Below are 21,475 nucleotides of genomic sequence, written 5' to 3' on the forward strand. Positions count from 1 at the left end.
ATATAGATATATAGATATATGAGTAAGAGAGAGAGAGAGAGAGAGAGAGAGAGATATGTAATAACAGTAATAATACGAACTAAACTATATGCGTATTGTGATTTTTTGTTGTTGTTGTTGTTGAGGATGAATGAGTATGGTAATGAGGATAGCAATGGTAATGAGGATAATGTTTAGGAAACAATACTTTTGATGGCATCAGTCAGAGCAGCTTCGTCATAAACTGGCTCTCCCCGGGAAGATAGGGTGCCTTTGATTAGAATGGGTTTGATCCCTAATTTCTGGATGGCCTGGACATCGACAGGAATTTCAGTGTTGTGGAGATATATAAGATGAGTAATAAAAGCAGACGATGGACTGGGGAAGAAGAGATGGTCGGGAAATGGCGGGTAGTGGTGAGATGGAGATCCAGGCATGGATCCAGATACAGTGTGTGACGAATAAGATGATGGTGCGGTACTGGTTGGGCTACTGTTGTAACTGCTGATACTTGATGATCCTGCTCGTTGGAATGGAATGGCCCCTGGATGGGAATTGAAAGAATAGAGGTGGTTTTGGGGGTAGTTATGTTGGCTGTGGTGGTTGTGGTGCTGAGGTGGGGAACGAGCATCGCCTACTAGCACGGCTCCTGGTACTGCTGATGGTACTGCTGATGCTGATACTGATGTTGATGCATGAGCGGGTTCACTGTCGTACGACTGATAAAATGCACGTCGGGCATCGATTCTCTGACTCTCATTGAGGGCAGCAGTAACTGTAGCTATGAAATCCAGGGCAGTGTAGCCTCCGGTCTCGCGGTCATTGGTGCCATTGAGAAGGAAGATCTTGTGTTTCAGTGATGAAGACTGGGCAATAGTGTTGCCAACGTTGCGGAGTACAAGACAGGGTACAATCGAGGTATAGAGAGATCCAATGGCATAAACCAGCGTTTGTTTGAGAGAAAGGTGGCTGATGGCTTTTGGGTTTGGGACAGGGTAGATTTCCTGGCCGTACTCGTTGATATAATAGATGCGTTTGATGCGAGAAACAAGTTTTTCGTCGGCGTGTTTTGAGAATACGAGGTTGGAATTTGGGGGCGAGGAGCCGTTCCAGGGAGAAAGGTCGTTTTGGTCGGATGCGAGTTGTGAAAATGCGTCGATGGGGTTGGGGCGGGTGCGTTTAGTGAGGTCTGAGGCCGAGACGGTGACTGAAGGGTGTGATATTTCGCACTGACCGACCAATATGTCACTGTTTTCTAATAAGGCCGCAATTGTTGCAGTGTGGTTGGTGTTGATGACAGGCACGACTGCAGTGGGTTCAGACACCCCGGTCAGGGCTGAAAATAGAAAGAGAGCAGCCTCGAGTGAACCAAAGAAGAGGCGTGCGCCCGTCAAAAAGAAGTTGCCGATGCTGCCGTTACTAAAGTTGAATCGTTTGTGCGCCCTCTTGAGGATCTCGAAGTTAAAGCTGGTCAGGAACCCGCGAATTGCTTCCCGTTTCTCGATTGGGATTTCTTTCCAAAGGCTTGAGAGTGAACAGGTTAGTTACGGTAATGGATTGTTGAGGGTAATTCTTACATGTGATGGCCTTCAACAATTGCTGCCCATTCGTCTTTGACCTCATGTTCTGATACATTGGATGGAAGACGATAGCTGAGTAATTCTCGTATGGCTGCTCGTTCTGTGGAATATCCATTGGTGTCGAATACATCGATGAGACGAGTGAGTCTCGAGCGTAGATCACCAATACTTGGGCCACCCAAGACACGCAGAAGTTCGCTCTGTAATATTTGAAGTTATTTTTATTTATTTATTTATTTATTAATATATGTATATATGTTTGTGTAGTCAAATTTATTAACTTACGGTTGATCCACCATTGTCTGATACACCGAGAATATAGCAAACGTTATTGTTGCTTATTTGATGAAAGGCCTGTGCAATATTATTGCAAGCAGATCCACCTGAAAATACGACAAAGGATGGCTGGACCATACTGTAAGTTAAAGAAAAAGGGAAAAAGGATTAGGGCGAAGTCGGAAATTGAGAGGGGGATCCATTTATGTTATCAGAACCGATAAGGGACCGCTCTTGGGAGCCAATAGAAAGCTAGAGCGATAAGACCCGACTGTTGCTATAGAAGCGATAAACGATAAGATTAACGTCCACCTGATTTTAGCTTTTTTTTGTTTTATTTATAATTTTTTTTTTCACTCTCTCTTTTTTTATATATATATTTTTATATCTTATTTTGGATGTTCAACAAGAGATATTCATATGTCACTGAAGATCGACAGCTGCTTGATGTATTTTAAAGGATCCAAGCAGCACAACAATTGAGCGCTTTTAAACAAAGGGGTTAAAATGTGGAGTAAAGCGCATACAACAACAAAAACAAAAATATAGAAAAATTAAGGCGTATTAGAAGCAAACATTAAACGTAAAAGCCTATATATTTTTTTTCTGCAATAGAGAAGCAAAGCAAAGTAAGGGAAATCATGATTATTTCAGGCCAGGCCAGACCACTATGATATGCTATGCTATGCTATGCTATGCTATAATATAATATAATATATCGTATCATACCAAACCAGACCAAAGCAAACCATACCATACCAAACCAGACCAGACCACGACAGGATGGAATAGGACATGTAGTATAAAGATAAAGACAATAAGGTGGGTACATGGACCATTTCGCACGTGTTGATGAAGTACAAGCTTTTAGTCCAAAGATTTCCTTTGTTTGCGTGAATTCAATAAATGATTGTAGTATATTTTTACTGTCAGAATAGATAATGGATAAATAGAGATAGTCCTTCTTTCTTTTTGTTCGATTACTGACTTCAGCATTTATAGTCTGAAGAAATATGTTAATAAATTAAATACCTCTTTAAAGAGCTCATCCCATGTAGGCCTATACTTTATTCTTTCTGTATAACAAACAGGATCAAGTCTATTCCAAATGTGAGCTGTAGCTAATAATGTAGAGTGACTTCATGTGCGTATGAATTGGAATCTCATTTACACAGATTAAAATATTTTGGTGCTTTATAGTTTAACTCTGTGTTCTTGTTATTATAATATATATGTATAATATAATATAACATAATATAATATAATTACTATATATCTATATTATTGGCTAATGTGTATATAAATGTGTACAGTAAAAGAGGTTAATGTAATCTAATGACGCCAGTACCCAAAACTCACCGACTTCGATCATTCTAGAGAGCACAGATCATTCGAATTTGTTTAGCTTGAAACCGACATCAGCTTATTACAGTCTAAACTACTTGAGATCAATCAAATTAACTAATATATACATTATTTTTTTCAGCCCCTCCCCAAGAAAGCCAAAGCCATCTTGTTGTTGTTGTTTTATGGTCGGTTCATAATACTAGACTAAATTATTAATTATGCAAAATTAGTCAAGAATTATAAAATAAATCAGGCATATGCATGCAAAAGACATCCACAAAAAGTGAGCCATTTTGGATTCACAAACAAGCTATATATAAATGTGTATATAGAGAGTGCGGCTGGTAAATTTTGTCTGTTTTAAAAAAAAATGGCGCTAACTAAAAAACAAAAAACAAAAAAAAAGTATTCTCGGTTTACCTACGAAATGAGTGGGTCCTATTCGGTCAAGTCGAATTGTCATTTTCTTTGAATTAATTGACGACTATGTAACAAAAGCTACTTTATGCTATTAATATTATTATTACCTGGCTTTTATTTAACCTTTAATTAATTAGTATGCTCCGGAAAGCATGAATATGGACAAACATAAAAAAAGGGATATCTTACAATGAAAATGGATACCGAGATTTTGATCCAATGGAAGATGTGTTTACCGAAATCACAGATTCCACCTTTTATTTTTTATTTTTTGGGTGTTTTTTTTTATTGATACTGCCGACGCATATACAATGTGCGGCATTTTAAAAAAAAATAGGGAAGAGATACATGCTAACTAAGTTGATGGTGAAAACAAGTGTTTTACGTACGGCAGCCACCGCCTTGGTTGCAATCAACTTGGAATCTTTTCTTAAATATACACTAAGATTACCCTAGCATACATATAGGCAACATGAGTGCTTAAGCAAAGCGGCTATCTATTACAGTGTTTACTTGATAATCCTTATGCCGGTTGACCCAGCACTCCAAAACTTTTAATGTCACAAAACCTTCCTATTAAAACTGACTGACGGAGTGACTTTAGGTGTTATCAAACGATCATATTTATTGACCAAAATGACAAGTACATTCAACCGGCCACTATTATTAGTAAAAGACAAAAGTTGGCCAAGTCTCTATAAAAATCAGCTCTATAAGCACAGCCAAAGCCCAATAATAATAATAAAAATATAGAGTGGTGCAACTGAATGGCTAAAATAGACAATTAATTTTCACCCAATTTTTCTTTTGTAGTATCTCAAATATACCCTCAGATCAATAGTGATACAAGAGATTAAACAAAAATGGGTACCGTAAAAGGTCCTCTTTAGAGTTCACAGTCACTCGTTGAGATTGAAAGAAGAAAAAATTAAGCACATATACACATGCATACCTACACATTCCTTTAATATGCTGTACTGGGCTTTCACTAATTAAGGTTTATTATTATTATTATTATTATTATTTTGGTAAAAAGACCTCAGTCTCGACTTAATAATGCTGAGCCCACTATATTACTGTGTTGCAAAATAAGAACAAAGAAGAAGAAGAAGAAGAAGAAGTATTTCAATTTTTTATCACTTCTTTTTCTTTGCTTTTTCTTTTTGCTGTAAAATAATATATATACATATAATTATTATAGAGTAATAAATAAATCGGTAGAGTCCGAAGAAGCATGTCCTGCTGCCACGTTTTTGCACAGATGTAGGACAGATCGAAAGCTACCTGCGTCTGCCAGGAGAGAAAGATTATCCCCCCAAAAAGAAATAGAGAACTAGAGATTGATATATAATTTGTTAGAGATACTTTACCACTTTATCTTCAAATTAAAGTGAGTTATGAGCAGAATATGAGTCAAGACATTAATGCCAATGCCAATGCCAATACCAATACCAATACCTGTATCGGTATCAACAGCCCGGTCAGAAAGTAAACCAACAAGGTTTTAGACTGTCAACAGACAGATTAGAAACAAACTAGAAAAGCAAAAATAGTGAGATAATGTGAGTGAGTATGAGTGTAAATAGCCCTATCAGCTGTTAGCAAAAGAGTTTGAAGCAAAATACGATAAATCATAAAAAGAAAAAATTCTCCTCAAAAAATTATATCGATTTCTTTATGGGAAATCCAAATACACTATTTTCTTACTTTCCCTCATTATTTCACTCTTTCTGTAAGCTTTGCCCAGCGATCAAAAATCACTTTAGACTAACCAAAGTTACTTTTGTAAACTTTACGATAAAAAAATAAAAAACCAAAAAAAACAGAACTTTATTATGCTTGAATTTAGATCATTTACTAATGTATATTTGTACCTGACATACCAAAAGTACTTTTGAACTTATTCACTCCCCCTATTCAGTTTTGCGGACTACTTTTTTTTTTTAAAAAAAAAAAGAATATGCGGTAAAAGACTAGTAAGATCAATGACAACCTTGGAAATAAACACCACTTTTAAAAGGTGGAACATAAGAGAAAGTTGTATATATATATATACATTGATGGTACAAATGAGAGTGAAATATGTAGAAAACACCTCTTGTCTATGATTATAAAGTCTTTCATTTTGACTCCTAAAGTTCCCTTGGGATCACTTGAGTCATGGTTTTCTACTAGACCAATCTCAACACAACCCAATTTAGATTAAATGTATTTTAAAGTGCTATCTAAATGGCCTACAACCACCAGAATTTCTTATTTTGTCAATTGATCCAAGAACCCTTCTCATGTTCTTGTTATGATTTGAAATAGAACTGCCAGACCTGCTATAAGATAAAAAAAAGGTGTTCTAGAATTTAGAATTTAGAATTTAGAAATACGAATATAGAATCAAAACTTACGTTACAAAAGTTGTTTTACGGATATGCTTTGTAGCTTTGATGAATTACATACATATTCCTGCAAGAGATTTTGCTCTTTGGAAAATTAGAACACCGTTTTTTTTTGCTAACAAATAGATACAGATAATTCAATACACTTTCTCAACCACCGGTGCTCTCCCAGGTTGCTGTAAGGTGTTGTACGAACTACCCTAAAATGCTTTGCCAAGATATATAAGTATCCGATGACTGGTAACAGCATAATTGCAAGGCAGTAACTGACATCATCTCAGTGTGATACATTCAATATCTTGAAGAGATTAAATTCCCGAACTTGTCATATGAGCTTCAAGCCAACATATACTCCCCCAATCAACGCATTACTGCTATACTGTACTTTGTTTCTTTCTTTTTTCTAAAAGGAAGCCCAGGTACACAAACGTGCCTTAAGTACAGTTGTAACTAACGTAAACTTGCATAAACTAATGCACAGTGACGCTAATTAACTAGAAGCATATACGCATTCCTTCCTTTGATATCACCTTAAATATTCAACTAGTTGAGTCGATCATTACTAGTATAAATAAACCACTCGTTTGTCCTTATTTCATCCCATATATGACTATTATCTTGTTCCAAATAAAATACAGCATAATTCCATTATAGATCAAGCAACTTACAAGCATATTTATCGATATATATATATATCGATAAATATATTCTTTTTCTTTCTGATACTACTTTTAAGCAAGGGCTATAATCTACTATTCACGAGATATCTATTCTATTAAACCCAATCGTTCATTACAAGCAAATATATATACATATGAAAGATATATCTTTGCTTATATACAAATAATTCATATTTTGTTCATATACCAACGTACATCTCTTCTTCTTTTCTTTCTTTATACTGAAAAGATGCCTCTTACTTTTGAATTCCAACAATAACGAAGAAATAAGAAGTATTGAAATTGAAACACATATAAAAATGAAGAAAAGAATATTTATTCATTAAAATTAAACCCTTGAACCCTGGAAAATCTTGCAAAAAAAAAGAATCTCTTACCAAAGCCGCCCTTCTTTACCACATGTACCCTCTTACTCTTCACTTTTCTTGAAACTGCTTTGCGGCCATGGAAACCAGAATAAAACATATACATATTCAGATAGAATGACCGACCAAAGCGCGGTAATGGGATTGAGCAATCAATAATCTGACGTTACCTCCGTGTCTCCTTGAGTTTCTTTTTCCGGCTTTCTGGTTTTAGAATATATTCATTTGTGTAAAATACAATTCAGAAAAGCTATGTTGAATTGTCTTATTCTTTTTATCCAGTGTATCTACCGTTCATTATTAGTATTCTTTTTTTGACCTTTCTTTGTTTATCCTTAATTCACTTAGGGGCTTCTCAAGCGCCCGACAAGACCCAAAAGTTTGTCCAGGCGAAAAGTGAAATCCAAAGTTTTGTCCAAAGATTACTAATTTTGGAAACTCTGGCCAATCCGTATAAAGAAATCCTGGACAAACTTTTGGGTCTTGTCGGGCGCTTGAGAAGCCCTTTATTCACTTAATCTTTTTTTTTTGACACCAAAGGACTTGTAATTGGATAGAGTCTTTAAATTCGAATACACGGACTCAGTAGCAGAGTTACAAATAAAAACATATATAGAATTATTGTATTTATCACTGAAGAAATTAAATGTCTATATCTATAAATATTTAACCCTGTAATTCAAAAATAAATAAGTCTTGGTGAAAGTCATTTTAATACTAAATAAAAAAATAAAATAAATTCAATTGGATTCAAGTCAATTGAATTCAATACCCCTTCCTCTCTTCCCTTTTCCATTTGTTACACTAATTCAGCTTTTACTTTGATCTTTACTGCAATGACAGACACCACCATATCACGCTCAATCGAAACGGTCCTTAAGATCGTCAATGATATATCACCAAGAATTGCATCTGCTTATCAGACAACGACTCGCAACGAGCTTATATTGGTTGGTGGCGCAGCTCTCTTTAGCGTCTACAATCTAGTTCAGTACATCAAAGACAAATCGACCGCCAAGTACTATCTACCTCCGCGTGTTCCCTTTGCACTCCCCTTGGTCGGCCATTCTTTATACCTCCTTTGGGACAGCAATCAGTTTATTGACTGGTGTGCTAAAAAATATGGAGAAGTCTATGAAATCAGCATCATGGGCAAGATAGTAACAGTTGCCAGTGGACTTTCAGGCCAAGAAGCCCTCAAGGCCGATACAGATTTTCTATCTCTCGAAGAAGGCGTTATAAAAGGTAGATATATACAATCCAAAATTCCAGTATGCGTATATACATATATGTGTGCGTGAGAACATGGACGCATGTGTCCCTATAAATTCAGCAACTTAATCTGGTTTCACAAGATAATGAATAATTAACCTTAAATGATTACTAATGTATTTTAGATGTCCTCTACTTGCAATATGCAATCGACAAAACTACGTTTGAGATCGGATTCTACGTCAACCCTGTGGTTGCCAAGGCTGTCATATCACACAAGAAAGTACCCAGACACACCGAGGGTATTCTGAAGGGAATGGACGCCGGTTTCAAGAACCTTTTACCAGCAACAGACAGCTTTGTACTCAAGGACCCCAACCATTTCTTCCAGCGATTGATTGCACACATGAGTGTACCTACACTGATCGGCAAGGAAGTTGGAGACAACGCTACCGTCATTGAATCCTTTGCTGCCTTTACAGCTGATGTGACCGACAATATCCCCATCTTCATGTCTGTGCCGGTTGTTTTCCATCGCTTCATTACACCATATCTGCAATCATTCAAGAGACACAGAGTCATAATGAGCAAGTTCATCGCACCAGTTGTCGAAAGCCGTCGCCAGGCTGCAGATGCCGCTAAGCTGAAAGGAGAGACCTACAAAGCCGAGGATGATTTCTTACAAGGCTTACTAGAATTCGTCAAGCCAGATGGTACAAACTACACAGCAGATCAAGTCGCACAGGCCACGCTTCTGGTTGCATTTGCCTCTGTGCACACGACTGCTACCAACCTTGCCTTTTGCGCCTACTGGATCGTTTCACGCCCAGACATTAAGCAGGCAATTTTGGAGGAAATCGAGTCCGTGGTTGGCAAGGATATCAACACCGAATTGACTTATGAGCATTTCGAGAATATGCCCTATCTTGACAAAGTGATTCGCGAGTCGGTCCGCCAGGGTGCTGATGTGCTGGCTGTTGGCAAGAAATGTCTCAAGACCTTCACATTCTCCAACGGTTACCAAGTTCCCGCTGGCCGCGTAGTAGAAACAACCAACCGTCGATTGAATATGGGTCTCAGCGCAAACCGTGTGGATATCAGTGAGATGGATCCTTTAGAGTCCGGTAGCCGTCCTCCAACAACTGCCAGTCGCGATTACGTAACCTTTGGAATGGGCAAGCATCTGTGCCCTGGTCGGTTCTTTGCTGTTCTGGAGATCAAGTTGACCATCATCCAGCTTCTACGCCAATACGATATAACACCCTCCACTTCAAGCCCTGCTCATCCCGTCAAACTGATTGGTGGCTTTATGGCTACCAATTCTTCTGCTCCAATCAGATTTACCAAACGCAAGCTTTAATCAATCAATATCTTTTTGATGTACTTGTTTAATATAGTTTAATATGATTTGTTATATATCTAATCTATTTATGTACGTATAGCTCCTTTTATCCAACCATATCCTTTCAACCGCATTCAACAGCACAATAACCATATCCTCTTTCTTAATTCATCTTTTCTTGAGATGTGTCGATTTCCCAAAAAAATAAAAAAAAATATAAAAGTGATAATAATAATACTAAAGTTTCTTTTCTTCTTCTTTCTCTTCATGTACACTACAAATCCTCTCGTTTGTCTTTCTTTAAAACAGCTTAATCTTCACCCACAGGTACTTCTTCTTCAAGATAACGAACCAATTTGACACGAATCTCGGTCAAATCATCACCCCGCAACACGTCGCTAACAAAATGAGTCTCGACTTGCATTTGAACCTTTATGTATAAGATTAAATAAATAAGCAAATGCATATATATATATATATATATATATATGTTAAAGCAACCACAAAAAAAACCCCAAACAAACTTACCATTTCAAGAGCACCACGAATAATACCACAGTAAATGTTTGAATACCACAAACCACCTTCTAAAGCCTCATCAGGTAACTCTACAAACTCTCCCAGTGGATTCTCATCAAACACAAGAGAAAACTCTTTAAAGTCGCTTGTCCAGTTGGTCACAGTTGGAGTAATATTCAGGAACATTTTGAATCCGACCTTTTTTTTTAAAAAGAATAAATAAAAATAAATAAAAGAATGATATATTGTTAGTCTTTGTTGGGTGCTTGGAAAATATTATATGAATGTTGTATATGCATTTACCTTGGAAACAGCTTCAGCTGTATCCCTAAATTCAGAACAACGACCAATACCAGATCTTGCCAGGAAATCCTCAATAACGCGTTGTCCAATGTTGTAACCCCTTTTACAGAAAACATATAGATATAGATATAGAAAGAATAACAAAAACAACAGTAATAATAAAGAATAGTGGAATCATTATTTGAGACTTTTTCTTTTCTTTCTTTATTTTCTTTTCTTTTTCTCAGGTTTGGTACCTTACATCTTCTCAAGTTGCTTATTGACCTCATTATAATCTTCATAGTCTTTAACTAGCTGGACAACCAAGGAGCCGTATGTCAAAGTAAAGAGCTCTGCATTCTGCAAGTTCGTTGTGAGGTCAAGTAATGAATGAATGAATGAATGAATGAATAAATAAATGAATGAATGATGTCGTGTTTTAGAGACCATGTACTCTTTAGTACCAATTACTCACAATCTTCTCGACCTTGTTCTTCCACACATCCTCGCCAAGAGTCTTATATTGCTTTGCACTGGAATTAGTTGCCATTGATGGAGTAGATGTAATAAGCAAAGTAACGTCTTTTATTCTTTCTTTTTATATATTCAAAAAAAAAGTGTAAAGAACCCCCCCGCCCGGACTTTGTGTGACTATGATGCCATGTATAGATATAAAGATAGATAGTGCGTAAGTGAATAGAAATCCAAAAATTCATTTCAGAAAGTTCATAATGTGGACCCTGTGCTCTTTATATGTGTGCTTAAATACTTCTTGGAAAATAAAGGCAGACATTGTTAGGATTAACTATTGGTTCAAATAAAGTACTGTGGTTAGAGTTATAATCATACGAGAAAGATAATATATATAAAAAAAGACCTTTTTTATTTTATCTTACTTCATTGTATATATATACACATGTATTGCTTTTAGTTTATTTAATATTATGCCTTGGTTGAAAATAAACTCGGCTATTTCTTTTCCAAATCTCATATTTTCTTTACACCCAGTATGCAAAGGAACAACAAAAACAATAACAGTAATAGAAATAATTGGTTAAAGGCAAAAGAACAAGGATGTTCTGGTTTGGTTTGTTTGCTCGTTGGATTATTCAGACTATCAATTACTTCTTTTGCTTTTTTTTTGTATAGAATGAATCAAAACAAAACATAAAGCAGAATTTTTTGAATTGTTCCAGACATTCTTTACCCTTTATTTCTTTTTCTTCTTCTTTTTGTTATCTAATATATACTTATACTGCTTTAACTATATACTTTACTCTGCCCGACCTTATTTATCCTTGTCATTAAATCATTATACTCATACTCATAATCATCGAAAAAATAAATAAAAACAATAATGCTGTCAAGGCTATTGATTATTTCTTTTTTAGCCTCAAGTGCTTTAGCACAATACAATAATACCTTGGAAGCATTTGTCCAGGCACCATCTCATCCCGATTACCCTCAACACACCTTGCACTTTTCAAAGCGAGAAGAAGCTGTATACTGTGATCCTACCGTAAAACAAGTAAAGTATATTGTATTGTTTTATACTATTTTATTTAACTACAACTATTATTGTTATTATTTTTTAAAAAAAGATAAATGGATACCTTAATACCTCGTCAACCAAACACTTCTTTTTTTGGTTCTTTGAATCGCGTGGAAATCCACAAAAGGATCCTTTCTTACTATGGTTGAATGGCGGGCCTGGTTGTTCTTCAATGACTGGGCTGTTTATGGAACTAGGGTAAAATAGATTGATCTGTAAAGGTGTTAACACATAGCTACACCCATAAAATAAAATAGAGTATATTAGATTAAGGAACGAAAGAGAGATATTTGAGTAATGTTTTAATAGCCTTTACGTTTAATAGACCTTGTCTAGTCGATCGTCAAGGAAAATCAGTTTCTTTTAACCGAAATTCGTGGAATAAACATGCCAACATACTGTTCTTGGATCAAGTAATGAATTTAACTATTTCATTGATATCATTATTACTATTAAACAGCAAAACAGTGATATAATTCTTCTACATTTATTTTATTAACCAAAAAATTAAGCCTATCAGTTCTGGATATTCCTATGGTCAAAGTAGAGTATCTGATAGTGGTACAGCAATAGAAGAAGTCTACGAGTTTCTTCAACTCTTTTTTACCCAATTCAATGGTAAATTTCTATTGTTTTACTTTTTTTTTTCTGTAATAATTTTAAAATAATAGTAGTAATGATTCAAACGTACTAATTCCAATATATGTATATACAAACAGAATACGCTCCGTTGGATTTTCACATTGCTGGTGAATCATGTAAGATTTTCTTGCTCTTAAGAAAAGAAGAAATGGGAAAGGCGTGCAACCCCAGATAAACAAATAAGATCATTACCTTACTAAAGCATCTCTTTGTCTCTCTCAATTTTCATATGCCTATGTGTAGATGCTGGCCACTACATTCCTCCGCTTGCAACTCTTATCACCAGAGAAAATCGGAAAATAAACGATTTTTCAAACCTTTTCCATCGAAAGATGACCCCACACTCGGTGGTACTTAAACTCAAGAGTATTGCAATCGGTAACGGAATGGTCGATCCGCTGACCCAATACAAATCATTCAGTCAAATGGCCTGTAAGAACTCATACGCACCTGTCCTGACACAAACAGCTTGCCGAAAGATGGATGAAGCTTATCCCCACTGCGCACAGCTAATCAAACGATGTTATGCTGAGAAAGACTCTTATTATTGTGAAGAAGCCACTACAAAATGTAATGAAGCCATGCTAGTGCCATTTATGAACACCGGAAAAAGTGTGTATGATGTACGCAAAGAATGCAAAGGTAAAAAATAAGTAGAAGCAAAAATATATCTATTATATATCTATGTATGTATGTATTTACTTATTTAAAAACTTTCAAATGCATTTGTGTGTGTGTGTATATAAGGTGGTCCATTGTGCTATGAGCATATGTACGCAGTTGAACAATATCTTCGAAAACCCGAAGTTATTCGTGCTTCACACAGTCAGATCACAACATTCAAGACATGTAACTCGGCTGTCAACCACCGGTTTGTGGTGAATGGTGATTGGATGAAACCTTACCACGCCTCGGTTCCACGCCTGTTGGACGAAGGCATCCGAGTCTTATTGTATGCTGGAGACGCAGACTATATCTGTAATTGGATTGGGTACAAAGATTGGGCAAAATCGATCGCCTGGTCGCAGCAAAATGAGTTTAACCGAGCGTTTGATATTCCCTGGATCTCCAAATCTACAGGAAGAATAGCAGGCGAGATACGCCAGACTCGCAATGGTAGATTGACTTTCTTGAAGATGTACAAGGCAGGACACATGGTACCTTATGATCAGCCAGAGCATTCTCTTGACATGATCCACGCTTGGACTCAGGGCATTCTAGGTCATCGTTTATAGCAAATAAATAAATAATTAAATAAATAAATAAATAAAATAATAATAATAATGTTATATTATTATTAAAAGTGACTCTTCTACCCTTTAGTTCTTTCTCTCTTTTTCTGTTTTATTTCTTTAAAGATCATGCCACGCTGGACAGTTCAACAAACACAGTGGATCCGACAATTACTTCCAGTGTGTGATCACGATGCACATCTTGCTCAACGTCAGCTGGCTTGGCTTAAGGAAAAGGTCCTGGCTGATCATCGTGGATCGAGTGCACTCGAGTCTCGTTTGATTTCTCATTTGAGCGTGGCTGAATGTAACCAACTCGATGAGCATGTCAAAGAGCGTGCAAACAATAAACCATTACAGTATATTCTCGGTACACAACCGTTTTGTGATCTCGAGATAGTGACAAGACCACCAGTACTCATTCCACGGCAAGTATTAAAAAAAAGCAATAAATAAATAGATGAATATATAAAAGGCGACAACGAGAACGACAACTATATATGTATATATTCTTTTCCTTTTCCCTATTATCAACACACAAACACACACATATATATACATACGCATGGAAATTTAACTTAATTTAATAAGTGTAAAATCACAAGTAAAAGTAAAAGAAAAGTAAAAGAAAGAAAGAGACATTTTTGGTTGACATGATGTAGATGGGAAACCGAGGAATGGACGAGTCGGTTGATAGATATTCTCAAGCCCCATGCTGCGGCAAGATACAGCAAGGAAAATCCTCTGCGTGTATTGGATGTGTGCACTGGGTCAGGATGTATTGCTTTGGCCATGAGTGCACACTTGCCAGCCGCAAGAGCATCCATCCTTGGCTTGGACATCGGCAGTGAAGCAATTGATCTGGCTCGACATAATCTCAAAGTCCTTGACGATGAATTGCAGAACCCGGTCGAATTTCGTCAACAGGACATTTTTGACCCGGTCAAGGAACCTTTCTTTGACGTAGTCGTGTCCAATCCTCCTTATATTACCACCGAGGAATATGCTGTTTTGGATGCAGATGTCAAGGACTGGGAAGACGAACGGGCCCTGGTGGCGCTTGAAGACGGAACACGGGTGCATAAGAGGATTATTGAGGTTGTCAGTGCACACACAAAGCCAAATGACAGCAATAATGACAAGAATAAGAATATAGAGGAACGTGAATTTCCACGCTTAATTATGGAGATGGGTGGATCACATCAGGTTGACGCCCTTTCTTACAGTCTAGAAAAGCATGGATTTAGGAACATTAGTGTCTGGAAAGATCTTGCAGACAAAGACAGAGTGATTGTTGGCTATTGATTTTTTGTTAATATTTATGTTTATATGTATGGCTTTATTAATATTATTTATTCATTCATTTTGTACATGAAAAATACTAATAGATAAAAGGATAACAGAAAGTGATTCGCTTGTTTTATTTTATTTTATTTTATTTTATATTTATTTATTGATTTATTTATTTTTCTTGGTTATTTTGGTTATTCAGAGTTCAGATTGCATTTGACGTGTCATTTCTTCAAATAGCATTTGCGTTGATCCGGGGTATTCTCGTTCTGCGACTTGGAACGAACGTCGAAGGTTTTCAATGGCGGCTTGGCTTTTATGAGTGCGGCAACTGGCCTGTAGCTTTGTCAGGACCGGAGTGACCGCATCTCTGAGGATTGACTCACTTCGAAGGGTGCTTATGCTCCGAGAAGAAGCCGTCTTTGGTGGTAATGCTGGGAGTGGAGTGAAAGCATAGGCTGGCCGGGATGGTTGTGTTTCTGTGATACCGTACTTGTCAGTTGCTCGTACAGTATTCTGATTCACATCTTCTGATCCCTGCCGTCGTAGTGCCATTTGACTAACACTGGTCTAAGATGCCATGACAAGACAATAATAAATAAACATCAAATTATACACACAACTCCAATTGATAGACTGTTTGGTTCTTGTACTCTCCTTCGTTTTATCTAGTTTTTTTTTCTACTTACCGTTACTTCGCTTATACGACTTACAGGAGTAATTTGATTTTTGCTTGTAGTGCGGGGTATATTGTATCCATCATTTTCTGACTTTGAGAGACCTCCGATTGAATAGCGACTCTGTACAGATGGTAAACCACCACCACTACCACCACTACCACTACTGCCACTACTACCGTTGCTACCATTGCTGACTGCAGGTTTGGATATTGATGATGATGATGTAAAGGATTGCATTGATGGGGCAGTAGATGGCCGAACAGTACCAAAGTCCCAGCCACCGTCATCTACATTTTCATTACTACCAACCATAAAAGAGGGCAAAACAGTTGATTAATCAATTGATGGATAAGTATAAACGTTTTGATTAAATATCTATATCTGTATATCCATAAGAAATGGTAACCTTACTTTGTTTCATCGTCTGAAGAATCAGATTCACGCCCATGACCATGACTTAACCATCGTTCATGTAGCTCAATGAGTTCTGTAAGGTAAGATACTTTTTTGTGGCTCTTGATAAATTTGTGCTTCAATAATTCTTTTGCTGTTGGTCTCTGGAAAAGAAAAGAAAAACAAAGAGAGAGAAAAAGGAGTAGGAGGAAAGTAAGTAATTAATGATAGCTATATCTTTTCTATTTACTATTTCTTACCAGGTTTGGATCCTTTTGAAGACAAAGGGCAATGAAATCTCTAAAGGCTTTACTATACGAGCCTGTGAGAACAGGCGGTTGGTTCTTGGGGATGTGGAAAAGGACCTTCATGGGGTGCATATCTGCATAAGGAGGTTCTCCCTTGGCCAATTCAATGGCTGTAATACCAAGGGACCATATATCAGCCTACAATTAATTAAATTGAACATAAATATAAATATGTATGGATACCACGTTTGTGAGCGAGTTTTCATAAAGAGAAAACAATAGAGTGACAGAGAGCGATTATCATCTTGCTTTAGTTCAAATAAATCTCCTCAACCTGTTCTCCCCCCCTCCTCCTCCTCCTCCTTTATTTTCTCTTTCTTATTCCCTCCTTTGTTTGATAAGTTATAGATCTTATTTTGGGGTTTTACCTTGTAATTATATCCAGACTGCTTGATAACTTCGGGTGCCATCCAAAACTAATATCCCAAATAAATCAGCAACCTATACTTGATCCTCTTTCTCTCTCTCTACTTATTTATTCATCTTTCTCGCTTTAAATGCGTATGTGTTTTAATTTGTGCAAGAAAGCCACAGACTACGTTACCATATACTAAGCTATGCTACAAACATTTGTCCTTAATTTGTTTTTCAACTTACGGGTGTACCAACAAATGTATTCTTTTTGGTCAGACTTGCGGTCAATTGACCAGAAACACCAAAATCAGCGAGTTTGACTATATGTTTGGTTTAATTAGATTTATACGTACCATACTTGTAGCCTCATCAAGTAACTTTACCTTCTCCACTTGCACTTAGAAGAATATTCGCAGCTTTTTAGATATAAGATATAAGATATAAGACATAAGATATATCTGTATATATATATATATCATATATATTATATAAAGACCTTTTCATTGGACTAACCTTTGATATCTAAAAAAAGAGAATGAAAAAAAGGGATCAATTATAGTTCTTTTTGTAAGACGCTTATTTGTTTCTATATATACCTCTGTGTAGTTTTCCTTCAGTGTGCAGATAGTCGAGTCCCTTGAGTAGCTCCCGTACAATCAACATAATATGATCTTCTCTAATGACACCTGCTTTCATCTATAGCAATAATTATAATAAAAATACATCCTTTAGGGCTTTCCATTATAACAACATATATAGGGGATAGGTTTGCCACTTGATTTTCAGCTTTAATTTGGATTTGATTTTTCTTTACTTACAAGATCACTACAGGATCCACCGGAACAATATTCCATAATAATCCATAACCCAGTATTCTTAAGATAAGATCCATAATATCTAAAATGAATAATTAAATAAAATACAATAAAAAAAACATAATAAATGGTTTCTTACTTTGTTACAAAAGGTGAATCAAGTTGAGACAAAATAGCAATTTCTTGTTGAATATCATCGATTTCATCTTCAGCACTTTCAAGATCAATAACTTTGATAGCCACCGGTTTATTGGTTTTCTTTTCTATTCTGTAAAAAAGAACATCAGATAGAGTTAGATAGACTATTCAAGAATGCAATAGAAATCAACAGAAAGAAAGAAAAAATATAGAATTATCATCTTCCTCTTCCTCTTCTTCTACCCTTTATTTTCTTTTAATAGACTTTGTATGTCTGTGGTAATTATTCTATAATTCGCATGTATTATTATTATTTTTATTATTATTATTACCCCTTGAATACTTCACCAAAAGAGCCCTTTCCTATTATATATATATATGTGTGTGTGTATGCGTTAGAAAGATGATCGTAGACCTTTTTAATATTTTCTTCTTGTTCTTGTTCTAGTCCTTCTTCTGCTTTAGAATATTATACAAAAGTCATACCAATTCGCTCTTGTTTGATATAGAATTCTTCTGGATCGGCTGAGTGGCGAGTTGAGTTCTGCAAACAAAGAGGAAATAGCGATGAGATTTACTGGATGTGCGTGACGATGTAAGTGATTACCATGACAAAGTTATTCTTATTCTTGGTTTAATTACTATATTAATATTAATATTTCTGCTCTTTTCTCAACAGAGCTTTCAGATTTCTGTTGGACGTTTGAGTATCGATTGATTTATTTATTGGGTCTGTGGGTTGGTGGTTTTCCTTTTTCTAAAGAAAGATAGAATAAAATAAGAAAGGGGGAGGTAAAGAAGAGTAAGAAGAGTAAGAAGAGTAAGAAGAGTAAGAAGAGTAAGAAGAGTAAGAAGAGCAAGAAGAGTAAGAAAAAGGGAGAAGAAACCAAAATAATAATAATAATAAAAAATAAAATAAAATAAAAGGTTTAAAATGGGGAACAAGAAATATATATATATATATATATAATAACCCAAAATGGTGATTGGTAAACAGTAGCAAAGTAGAGTCTGTTTGGCGTTAAAGCACGTGCAGGGAAAAGCAAGCCTACAAAATAAGGAACTTTTATATATGTATACACACACACACACACACACATATATATATATATATATATATATATATATATATATATAAGTATAAATATAAATACATACATATATCCATATATATACATATATAGGTACATACATACATATACATATATAAATAAATTTATCTACTTATACAATTACATACATACAAATATACATATATACATAGATATATACATACATTTACGTGTTGTGTGTTGTGTGTCGTGTGTGTATATTTTATCTTTCTTTAAAGAAGAAGAAAAAGAAGAAGAAGAAAGGAACGCCTTAGAATAACAGACTGGCAGCTAAATCAGGATCACCGCTAGACATGTCAAGAGCATTTATTGCCTCCTACAAGAAAGAAAGAAAAATAAAATAAAATCAATACAACAAGTAAATACACTTATATATATATATATATGTTGTCTTGTCCAAACAGCCAATCGACAATCAAACCACACCCAAATGCAAAACACAAGGTGTATATGATTAAGTGTATATATTATTTCTTTGTACCTGACGACTGACACCCAAATTTGTTAACATGGTAATGTGGGTCTCTGGGTATGCTAATTAAACAAAGAAGCCGTTAATAAGTATATATGCATATATTTCAGGCCATTTAATTATTTGTGGTAGTAGTAGTAGTAGTAGTAGTAGTGAAAGTGTCGTTTATTTATTAATTCATTTATCTATGCTTACCTTGGGGACTAGACCGGGAAGAGGCCGCAACAGTAGTGGCCGCAGGAACAGAAGGAGTAGAAGGAGCGGGAACGGGAGCGGGAATACTGGCAGTTGGACCAGTTTGAGGAGAAGGCTGGTTGACAGAAGGGTTGGCTGCATTTTCAGCCGCTTGTTGACCTGCCACACGAGCCTCTGCTGGCATTTCATCCTCTGCACTTCCATGGACCTTAATTATTATTATTATTTTATTATTATTATTATTATTATTGTTTTTTTTTTGTTGGATGAGCAATGCATATCTATGCACCTGTGTGCACACACAGATATATATATTACCTCCATCATTCGCTGCTTTTCTGGTAGTTCATGCTCTGCTAAAAATGGTATTTCACAACTATCAAATGCCAGGCAATTCTTACGCAAATCAATCGAAGCCTTTTGGTTTGGTGTAGAGATAATTGATGAGTAAGTTAAGTCTAGGCTTATCAAATTAACAGAGTTCTAAATTACAATAAAAAATGGCAATAAAGACTAAATGTGCTTACTCTGTGTCGGCGCAGCATGTCAAGGCCAAACAAAAGCTCGGATCCTTTACCCTCAACCACAATAAACGAACATGCCAAATAAAAGTCATCAGATAGCTTCATTTGGGCACTGTGAATGCGACCAACAATTTTGGCAGTGCCAACACCTTTGGCAATACCACTGAAACGTGTGTCAGCCAAACGCATCAAATCACATCGCTCAGCAGTCTCTGGGCTAACTACAAGAGAAAAAGAGAGATTTTGATGTTGGTCATGTTTAATTTCTTCTTTTTTGATAATATAATAAACAGCACTAACAAAATGTTACAAAATCATCTATATATACTTACTAACAGTACTCTGGGCGCCTGAGTCAACTAGGGCAACCAATTTGCACCCATTGATCTCTACATTAATGTACAGTCGAGTTACCTGTAAATTCATTATTGTTAAAAATTATCACTAATAGTAAGCTTATAATACACCATAACCAAAACAATAAAAGACGAATAAGCTCTATCTATTTGTATTATCAAAGAGAGAGAAAAGAAAAATACATACGCGCGCAAATGATTCTGGATTATATTCCATAGCAGCCTCGAGATTTGCTGCAATGTTCTCTTGTCTAATAGCATCTTCAATTCTTTTTTGTGCTTCTATATCAAACGGATCATCACTCCCAGCAGCCTTTACAACAGCAGATAAATAAATCATTATCAATACTACCATTAACAATCTCGCTTTCTATTTTGTTACTTTTTTCGTTAGATTCCTTACCAAGTGAGCTCTTTGAGATTCAGCTTGACGCCGACTCTGTTCAATTTGCTGCACCATTGCTGAGAAGCGAGCAGGATCATTCAATGCGGCCCTGGCTAATTCAGGATTGGTCTATATTTTAATAGTGAGTATATAATTATTAATAAAATATATATATATATATCTTATTCTTTTACTGCATTGATTAACTATAGTACAATTACTCACATTGGCGAGTTGTTGAAGCAGACGTGGATCCCTTAGAACATGCTGGCGCATAACGTCAAAGTTGGGTCCTTCAGTACTTGGATTATTGTTGCTAAAGTAATACAGTTAGTAACAGCGACAATAATAGCGATTTTTTTTTACACTCTTACTACTAGTATCATTATTATCATCATTATTTTCAAGCCATATAATTTATATATAATATATATATATAGATTGAATTTAAAGAAAAAGAAAATAAGGGGGTGGGTGGGAGAGAAACCCCAAAAGAAAGAAGAAGAAACACATATATAAAGGGGTAGGGGATGAGAAAGAAAAGAATAAAGAGAGATGAGGAGAGGGACGCTTACGTTCTTGTTATTACTCTCATTAACAACAGATCATCCTGAAGCACTTTATATTCTTCTAAT

General features: G+C 35.8%; 6 protein-coding genes across 6 annotated transcripts; 3 read left to right on the forward strand and 3 right to left on the reverse strand.

Moving 5' to 3' along the window:
* Window positions 1–752: 752 nt before the first annotated feature.
* PHYBLDRAFT_134721 (hypothetical protein) lies at window positions 753–1,983 on the reverse strand (the record flags this gene model as incomplete). The annotated part of the gene is made up of 3 exons (XM_018429668.1): window positions 1,845–1,983; window positions 1,557–1,759; window positions 753–1,503 (listed from the first exon to the last, which is right to left on the reverse strand). Coding segments are annotated over exons 1-3 (1,083 nt in total), but the record flags the coding sequence as incomplete, so codon positions are not given.
* Window positions 1,984–7,817: 5,834 nt separating this feature from the next.
* On the forward strand, window positions 7,818–9,830 carry PHYBLDRAFT_187670 (CYP5312 protein). The gene is made up of 2 exons (XM_018439411.1): window positions 7,818–8,282; window positions 8,435–9,830. The coding sequence occupies exons 1-2, from the start codon at window positions 7,874–7,876 to the stop codon at window positions 9,607–9,609; spliced, it is 1,584 nt and encodes a 527-aa protein (XP_018289143.1). The 5' UTR covers window positions 7,818–7,873; the 3' UTR covers window positions 9,610–9,830.
* On the reverse strand, window positions 9,816–10,942 carry PHYBLDRAFT_134723 (hypothetical protein; the record flags this gene model as incomplete). The annotated part of the gene is made up of 5 exons (XM_018429669.1): window positions 9,816–10,021; window positions 10,120–10,308; window positions 10,414–10,513; window positions 10,655–10,752; window positions 10,868–10,942. The coding sequence occupies 5 exons, from the start codon at window positions 10,940–10,942 to the stop codon at window positions 9,902–9,904; spliced, it is 582 nt and encodes a 193-aa protein (XP_018289144.1). The 3' UTR covers window positions 9,816–9,901.
* A 1,045-nt stretch (window positions 10,943–11,987) lies between these two features.
* Window positions 11,988–13,821, forward strand: PHYBLDRAFT_114461 (hypothetical protein; the record flags this gene model as incomplete). Its single annotated transcript, XM_018428395.1, has 6 exons — window positions 11,988–12,142; window positions 12,270–12,357; window positions 12,457–12,562; window positions 12,664–12,702; window positions 12,830–13,228; window positions 13,334–13,821. Coding segments are annotated over 6 exons (1,275 nt in total), but the record flags the coding sequence as incomplete, so codon positions are not given.
* A 126-nt stretch (window positions 13,822–13,947) lies between these two features.
* On the forward strand, window positions 13,948–15,123 carry PHYBLDRAFT_66597 (hypothetical protein; the record flags this gene model as incomplete). Its single annotated transcript, XM_018441663.1, has 3 exons — window positions 13,948–14,250; window positions 14,410–14,428; window positions 14,516–15,123. 3 exons carry the CDS (start codon window positions 13,948–13,950, stop codon window positions 15,121–15,123), a joined length of 930 nt encoding a protein of 309 aa, XP_018289146.1.
* Window positions 15,124–16,195: 1,072 nt separating this feature from the next.
* PHYBLDRAFT_155783 (hypothetical protein) lies at window positions 16,196–19,419 on the reverse strand (the record flags this gene model as incomplete). Its single annotated transcript, XM_018433437.1, has 11 exons — window positions 16,196–16,345; window positions 16,442–16,627; window positions 16,858–16,905; window positions 17,087–17,163; window positions 17,227–17,259; window positions 17,440–17,539; window positions 17,662–17,740; window positions 17,798–17,926; window positions 18,129–18,159; window positions 18,283–18,340; window positions 19,390–19,419. The coding sequence occupies 11 exons, from the start codon at window positions 19,417–19,419 to the stop codon at window positions 16,196–16,198; spliced, it is 921 nt and encodes a 306-aa protein (XP_018289147.1).
* Between the last annotated feature and the right edge of the window lie 2,056 nt (window positions 19,420–21,475).

Source organism: Phycomyces blakesleeanus, assembly GCF_001638985.1.
Source record: "Phycomyces blakesleeanus NRRL 1555(-) unplaced genomic scaffold PHYBLscaffold_16, whole genome shotgun sequence".
Taxonomy (NCBI): Eukaryota; Fungi; Mucoromycota; class Mucoromycetes; order Mucorales; family Phycomycetaceae; genus Phycomyces; species Phycomyces blakesleeanus.

What these genes read in the sequence shown, in the direction of transcription:
- PHYBLDRAFT_187670 (XM_018439411.1), top strand. Translation starts at nt 7,874, where the DNA reads ATGACAGACACCACCATATCACGCTCAATCGAAACGGTCCTTAAGATC. An exon ending in CGAAGAAGGCGTTATAAAAG is followed by an intron (nt 8,283 to 8,434) that starts GTAGATATATAC and finishes AATGTATTTTAG; the next exon opens with ATGTCCTCTACTTGCAATAT.